The sequence below is a fragment of the Mytilus trossulus genome, chromosome 14 (genome assembly GCF_036588685.1).
Source record: "Mytilus trossulus isolate FHL-02 chromosome 14, PNRI_Mtr1.1.1.hap1, whole genome shotgun sequence".
Classification (NCBI taxonomy): Eukaryota; Metazoa; Mollusca; class Bivalvia; order Mytilida; family Mytilidae; genus Mytilus; species Mytilus trossulus.
Window position 1 is genome coordinate 28370835 of NC_086386.1, and position 8330 is coordinate 28379164.

Consider the following 8330-nt stretch of genomic DNA (forward strand, 5'->3'; position numbering starts at 1 on the left):
TCTTTATAGCCGTGTTTGTTGGTATTGTACTGGCGAACAAGATGGTCTAGGACATCGATATAGGTGCGTGTGGAGTTGGCTGAAAAGAATTTGAACATGTTCTCTTTCATTGTGCTGCTCCAACGTTTGGACATACTCGACTTCTCTTTGTTCCCGGTTGAGTAGAGATCGATAACATGCTTTTGAAGCAGCTGATTTATATATTTGATGTAAAACTCAGTGCCTATGTCTGTCCATAGCTTCTTGGGAACACCGCTTGGAAGGCATCTGGCACCGTCACCCCCTTCTTGTTCTTGAGTGGTATCAGCCAGCCATATTTGGAGAGACAACGATAATTCTCAGGATAAATTTATTTCCTTTGTTGTCCCTGGAGAATTCACTCATATCAACGAGGTCGGCCGCCCATATCTCACCCACACCACCCACCGCTACACAGCGTTTATTAAACTAGAGTCGAACTGATTTGTGCAACTCCTCAGGTAGATCAGCGGTCAAGCGAACATTTTTTAACACCCAGACCGAATGAAACTTTGGTACCGATGAAGGGTCCGACGATGCTGCAGTCGAAGCGTTCGCGTGTGGTAGAGATGTAAATGGTGTTAAGCGAGCTCGAGGCTAGCAAAGCTTGGTCACATATGGAGTTGCGTGCGGTTGCATCTTTGTGCTGGGCATAAAACGATCGTGGTGATATGCTGCCTGGTCAACTTGATTAATGGGTTTGGACCAAGCCTTCTGAATGCCATCGAGAAGTAGTCGCTTGTTAAGTTTAGTTCCTGGACGGTGAAGTTGTGTCCGGGTAGATGCATTTCAATGGATAATCGGTTGATTAGTTTGTTCATGAACCCTGTATAGCTACAAACTGAGACTTCTTGGCATCTCACACCTTGCAGTTGCCAACCTTTCTCCGTCGCCTGTTGCTGGTCATTACCTCGCTGGTATAAACTGTGCCAGTCTTCCTACTACGACGTTCACGCAAAAAAAATCATCGCTATTTTATTCTAATAAATGAAAGTTGAAGACATTTCCTACATTGTCAACGCCCCCACGAGGAGTAATCACTACCTCATACCTCAGCGATCGACTAGACGGTTGATCATTGGAAAGTTTGACTGAGAATGGTTCTTACTCCAATCGATTGTACGTCTTCGGATAATCGCTTCACCAACCTATCTAACAGCGGTTGAAGCAAGCGCTGAATAAAAACTTTCATATCCGATACCTCCTACAGTGCAAGGGGCAACTCATCCTACTCGTTAGTCGATGAGGTCAACACCACCACAACACCCGAGTGGTATCGACACTTTGAGCAAGGAAGCGATGTAACAGACCCCGAGAACTTGACTCCAGCCGCAAGAACCTCATGGTGAATCTCATGGTGTTCGACGACCGGATGCTGAGAAAACAGAACACGTGTGAACACAACGTCGGTTGTTTTAACCTATGCCAGCTCTATCTGCCCTGAAATATTTAGATGAATCGGACAACTCGTTGTTAAGTTGCTGCCCCTAAATTGGAGATTTTAAGAAATTTTTGCTGTTTTGAGTTATTATCTTGAATATTATTATAGATAGAGATAAACTGTAAACAGCAAAAATGTACAGCAATTTAAGACTAAAAAAATAAGTCAAAATGACCAAAATGGTTAATTGACCCCCCAAAGAAGTTATTGTCCTTTATGATCAATTTTTTAATAGTTTTCATAAAATTTGTAAATTTTTACTAACATTTTCCACTGAAACTACATGGACAAGTTCATTATAGATAGAAATAATTTTAAGCAACAAGAATGTTCAGTAAGTTAAGATATACAAACACATCACAATCACAAACACAATTTTGTCATGAACTGCCTGCTACCTTTGTTTAATTCACATATACCAAGGTGAGCGACACAGGCTATTTAGAGCCTCTAGTTATACCTTCTATTTTTTTTCGCAACTGGTCAGAAGAATTTGATTTTTTTAGAGCATTTTTAACAGTTGTCAGTATTGAACTCAATAACATCCAGATGAAATGATAATTTTACTTTATAAGATTAGGACGATTAATCATATGGTATTATCCACTTGAAATATAAAAGGCTTGCAGAATTTTATTATATTTACTTTTAACATACTTATTATCTGTAATTATATTAAAGCAGGGTCTTAGTTTATATTTACATGAACAGATTGTTTGATTGAAAACATTATGAGATGCTGTACGATTGCAGTGAGACAATTATCTACCAGAATTAAAATGAAGTAAGAGATAATTTGAAATCAAAGAAGCAAATATATTAACTTTGGACTGAGTGAAAATTATTTTGATCAAACGATCACTTAAATGATATTTATTAATGCAATTGATAATTTTATGCGGAAACTATATCCAGATTAAGCATCGAGGCATACCTGCAAACTGTCACTATTTGTGGGGCAAAGGTTCTAAATGGAAATTTTGAAAGAGCAATTTTGTCCATATTTTAAGCAGAACAATTAATTAAAAAAACTACATTTGAAGCCCCCGTTTCAATGTTTTGTAGGACTGTAAGAGCCACCTTGCACAAAAAAAAAAAAACATAGTCATTTTGAAAAGATGAGAGGTATGCTCAAGATATATCAATATATACACTAATTAGGTTATAGAATTTTCTAGTTAAATACTTTATATAATATTGTAACCAATAAAAGGATATCAATTGGTGAAAAAAGGTTAGGGAGATGAAGAGAATTAAAGAGGGTTAAGTGGTAAAGAAATATGATACGGGTAGAAAGAATATTTGAATCTTGTCTATAAATGTGAAAATGATCCTTAACCAGATTTTAGATGCAGCAGTTGTCGGAGGGTTTATTATGTTGAATGAAGCTACTAATATCAAAGGGGACAGTGGAAAAAGAAGAAGTAAGTTAAAAAGGCTAACAATAGTTTGGTCGTTTATTGATATTTTTTTTTGAATGCCGTTCAATAATAGAAAACAATTTAGGTATGTTTATCCATCCAAAAATGCTTCTTTTGTTCCTTAAAATTATCCAAAAAAAACCAAAACACGATGATGAAATTTGATAATAATCAGCTTGCTTTTGAATTCAACAATTTTCAAAAATGTAGTTTAAGAATTGTGGGGTTTAATTGTTGCAGCTGTGTTAAATAAGAATATGACAAGCTGTGTTTAAATTTGAATTAACTTCAAACTTCAAGACTGTAATGAATTTAATAGTGTATTATTGTCAGATTTTTTTTTCTTCATGTAAATGAGATGATTTTTATAGATTTGTGTTTTTATTTCAGTACTAGCATTAGTTGGCCTAGGACTAGTTGCCTTCTTCTTTAGTTTACTGTTATCAGTGTTTCGATCCAAATATCAAGGATATCCTTACAGGTTTGTATGCATACCATATATTATAACAAAAAAAGCCCTTATGTTCATGTTTTAAATCAATGAAAAACTGTTGCAATCAATTGGTGAAAAAACAAAACTTTTGAGATTTGCATCTAGCTTTAACATAATAAGGTAGATGTTTTCTTTTCTGTTATATTAGAACTTTGAAAACACATTTCTTCATTCTTCATTCTGTCTATTAGACTTTTTTTTTTATAGCTTTGGATGTGTTCAAAATTAAGAAAAAATTAAATGTTGTACAATTTAGTATGGGATGTATGGAATTTTGGTATACCATTGTCTGTTCATCCATCCATTCATCTGTCAGTACCTCAACACTACATAAAATATCTTGGAACAATGTATACGAAATCTGAGTACAAAATTTAGACATTAAGTTGAGACATCTGTTAAGGTATTATCAAGCATTTAATATTTGAATTATAATGTATGAAACTTCATGAGAAGTAATTTTTAAATTAAACAATTTGATATATTTCTGTTCTTTGTTTTTCAGCTTTTTATTCAAGTAGAGGATTAGAAGGACGCAATGATGATGTTTATGTGTGGATGTCGTGAAGATGCAATCGAGGACTGCCAAGGACATTTTATTTAAATTTATATTGTTGAAAGCTAGAATATGAATGTTGATTGACAGTTTGTCTCCAAAAGCTGTAAATTAATTTACTGTACTGTACATCCACAGTTACCCCTTATAAGCAGAGAGTTATTGGATGAATGGTGTCTTCACAGTTATCAATTAAATTATGTATGATATTGCTCCTTTTTTTATTCGTTAAACAGTCGATACTCAAAATTTCAGACTGAAACCAGTTTACAGGTTTTTGAGAAAGAGGTAGTAGTATAGTGAGGTTTTTTTTTCACATCACTCAGTCATTTTTTCCAGATTCTCAAACTTCAGTATTTAATACTTCAAATATTTTGTAATTCTACATTTCTTCATTCATTGTAAACTCGATGCATTATATTTTGTTTGCCTAAAAATACAATAATTTGTAGGAATGAAAAAGCAAATATGTTATTTTGTTTTTTTATGACGTTGTGTCAATATTTGATTTTCTTTCGCATTGTGCCAATCAGTGTTTTGTTTAACCCTGTTTTTTTTCTCAACACGAGGCAATTTTAAGAAATGACATTTATAATGTATATTGCAACAGTAGGTACAAACCAAGTTTTAATATTTCGAAATATATGGAGTTATATGCTTAAAAATAGTTCACTTGCTAACCAATAATCTGTCCAGTGCCAACATTTGATGGACGAAGCTCGACAACAACTGGATGTGCAGACATTTCTATATATAAGACGGTACCGTTGACAGATACATTCGTCTTATTAATTGCCGGAAACTGACTTGTAAATTTGTGTACCGAAGCTTGATTGATCGCACTACCTAGCTGTACACGAACCGTTGAGGTAGGCACTTCAGAAATATCCACCGGTTTCCACGCTACAATGTGTGAAGCATGCTGGAGGAGTTGTTGTCGTGACATAGACGATTCTGACACGTGAGCGTGAGTTGACCCGAATAAATAAACATAACCATTGTCATTTTCTTGGTAAATTCCTAAGAAGTACCTGTCACCAATAAGATTAAGTATTCCTTCAAAAGCATAAAATACGCTTTTCTTCACAAAGTTATGCGTTTTGGAAACAGTTAAGCCACTTCTACAGAACAATGTATGACAATACTGCGAATTTGCAAGAAAAACCATGTGACTTTTTGAACGTTAGATCTCGCGAGAATTAGAAGTCCTCGTATACCATACAATGCTTGTGCTTCTTCCGATACACACTCAGGAAATGTGCAGCTTTCTCCTTTGCCATCGGCATCCCATCCCCATTCAGTCACCCATATCGGCTTTGATGGCATATTACTATCTCTCCATCGAACTATGTTTCTTATGCTGTTAAAGGAAGAATCTGTGTGTTCTGGATAGGTTCCTATGCGAACTCCATTACTGTTTGTACGAAAGCTGTAGGTGTGAAAATTAACCACACTTATGGTCACAGCAAGATTCTGTGTAACGCGAGTGCCAATGTAGTTTCCAGTATCATGCTTATCGTGAGCTTGGAAGGCGCCCGGAAGAATTTTGATTTTTGAATCCATTCCTTTTAGTCCTGCACTCATACCTTTTAAAATCTTATTGTAAAAACTCGCCTCATAATCCCAAGGTTCGTTACCGATTTCAACTGCGTCAACCAGGCCATTACCATGAGCTGCACCAAAATGGCGAGCCAAATGTTTTCCTAAATTGAACGCCTCTATTTCGGGTCTTTGCCAAACTTTCTGAGGAAAAGACTTATTCGTGAACTGAAACGACACATCGACCACAAGGTTTTGCTTTTCGCCATGCGGAATATTCAGTATCCCAGTTAAGCCAACTTTTAGCCTGGGTACCATGGTTATTTGCCATTTCGCAATACTGAGGGTCTTTACTTGGACTTGTAACGTCCCAGTCTAAGTTGTGGTAGTTTCTTGCATGTGAAGCAACGGCATTGTATAAATTTGGACCTTCATTGCTGTTTAACAAACTGCTGTACATGTATTTACTGTGTTGCCACCCCCATATACCATTTACTCCCAGTATATTTCTTATTGTGTTTTTTTGTGTATAAGCAATCACTGGTTTTCCCCATAACGTTAAATGATCCCATGCGTCAATCTCCCAACAATACACTTTGTCATAGTTCTTTTGGAACAGTTGATACTCTAATTGGATGTATCGAACGGTCCTTGGTGGACTTAAGTCTGTGTTTACAGCATGCAGTGCATCTGGAATCAACGACACGGAATGAGAAAACCCAATATTGTCAACCGAAAATAGCATAGTCAACCCAGTTGCGGAATTCGACCCTGCCCAATGTCTTGTTCGAACCATTCCGACTTCTCTTAGCGTTCCTAAATCCACGGTTATACGTTCCCTACATCCCTTTGCGCCAATTGAGGCGATTTCTTTTATCTGGAAGTTGCTATTTGATTCCATTATTATTTCTTTTACGTTGTTGAGAACCTTCGTGATTGTTATTTGTTTATAATTATCAGCATTCTGCAAAGATTTTAAAACTTCTGTTGTTGCATTCCAGTAAGTAACACGTAGCTCTGTTTCAGTTTTATAGATACCCCATACCGATAATAAGTATAGATCCATTGGAGTTGGGAAATGCATCATCAATTTGGCTTTTTGTTGACCTGTTGTGTTAGTGTTTACATTTACATGTGACAACGTGTAGAAACTTCCGTCGTTCATCTTTACCAAGTCACTTGCAGATCCACATTCAGCACTACAATGGCCATTGATACAGGCATTTAGTAGGACATTTTCGTCAGCACGTGGCACATACCCAGACGGTAGACATGATCCAGAAGTCCAATGCGTGTTGTCATCATTGTCTATTATATTTGAAGCATGGTTTGCCCCAGATGTAGCCTTTACAGACACTCCCGACATTTTGGTCCAAGATGGAACATACCCAGCATCAGGATCCCAAGAGTAAACCGACAGTATAAACAAAAGAAGAAGGATACACTCTTTCTCCATCTCTATTTTCCTCTGAAACAATTAATTATTCTGGATGTATATTTAAATCACAACAACTACGAACGAGAGTTTGAAAGTTAATATAAATAGACAGTATCTTATATGAAAATATACAGAAAATGTACATCTGGATATTTATCATTATTGTCTAGAATTGTATCGCTTAAAATACATACGGGCATGTATTATATTAAAGATCATGCGCTTTGATAAAACCAAGAAGAAACAAATCAAATGTATCATAATGATTAAAGCAGAATTTATGATTTACAATAAAGTTAAACAATTAACAATTAACCCCGTATTTAAGATAGTGAATATAATTCAATATGATCTTATGATAAATATTCACCAACTTACTTCAATCTTATCTCGTACACTGTATAAATTATGACAATATATGTGTCTGATAAATACAAGTTAGTACATACTTCAAGACGTAACAACACAGGAGTTATTTCTAACCGGAATTAATACGGAAAGAAAAGGAAACGAACTACAATAAAATGTTGTTTAATGACAAATGTATTAGTCAATCTGTTAAGGATGGTATCATATTTAGGACAAAATTTTATATGATGCTTCTAGACATTAAACTCGCTTCAGGATAGGGGTCAATTGTATTCATCATATCACAGTTCCTTAACAATCTAAAATTGCAATTGGGAAGCACTGTGTTTAAAACTATATTTCATATAGTGTTTAGAAGTAACAACTCTGTTATTTCAAACATAAAACTAGCAGTCAATTTTGTCAAAATAACGTTTAAATTTGGGTAAATGGCTATGCCTGTTGTCCAATCCAATTCAATTTATTTGAATAAGACACGGATTAAACTAAAACACACAAACACATATGTCTATTATATAGTACTTATCAAAGTTACATCCATCATGTTATCATGTTATGTTTATCTATAAGACATGTTTTTTTTTGTTGTCTTATTAAGAATTCGTACGAAAAGTAGAAATATCAAGCTAGAATAGTACAAAAATAGGTCGATGATAGATATACAGGACAGATAATTATGGGCCAAAAACATAAGAATAATCAGCTACAAATATTGGCTAGAAAAGTTATGGCTTTAAGAATACAAAAATAAAGACCCACCATCAATTCCCTCAGATTATCTTTAATATAACCAAAAGGTTCTCCTAAAGAAGACACGATGTCATGTAATAATTTTTTTCTGATTACAAAACATAAAAACATTCTGATCTGGTCATATAGAAACAAAACAATCGGAAATCGAAATTGAGAAATATAAACTTTCAGAATGTTGATGATTCTTATTAAGATGTTGTTTGATAATATATCTATAACATATGATTTTAAGATCTGAGAACAGTATATATTTACTTTCTTATGTTGTTGATTCATTTCAATTATTTGGTACACATGCATTA

The 8330-nt window shown here is 34.8% G+C and overlaps 1 protein-coding gene and 1 pseudogene across 1 annotated transcript in view; one reads left to right on the forward strand and one right to left on the reverse strand.

Annotated features, from left to right (window-relative positions):
- Nucleotides 1-4044, forward strand: part of LOC134697296 (tumor suppressor candidate 3-like) — a 182328-nt gene extending 178284 nt beyond the window's left edge. Inside the window, exons 9-11 of the mRNA XM_063559475.1 lie at nucleotides 2809-2883; nucleotides 3271-3361; nucleotides 3879-4044. Coding sequence (XP_063415545.1) covers nucleotides 2809-2883; nucleotides 3271-3361; nucleotides 3879-3894 — 182 coding nt within the window. The 3' untranslated portion in view covers nucleotides 3895-4044. The remainder of the gene's footprint in view (nucleotides 1-2808; nucleotides 2884-3270; nucleotides 3362-3878) is intronic.
- Nucleotides 4045-4605: 561 nt separating this feature from the next.
- LOC134697634 (uncharacterized) lies at nucleotides 4606-7383 on the reverse strand (annotated as a pseudogene).
- Between the last annotated feature and the right edge of the window lie 947 nt (nucleotides 7384-8330).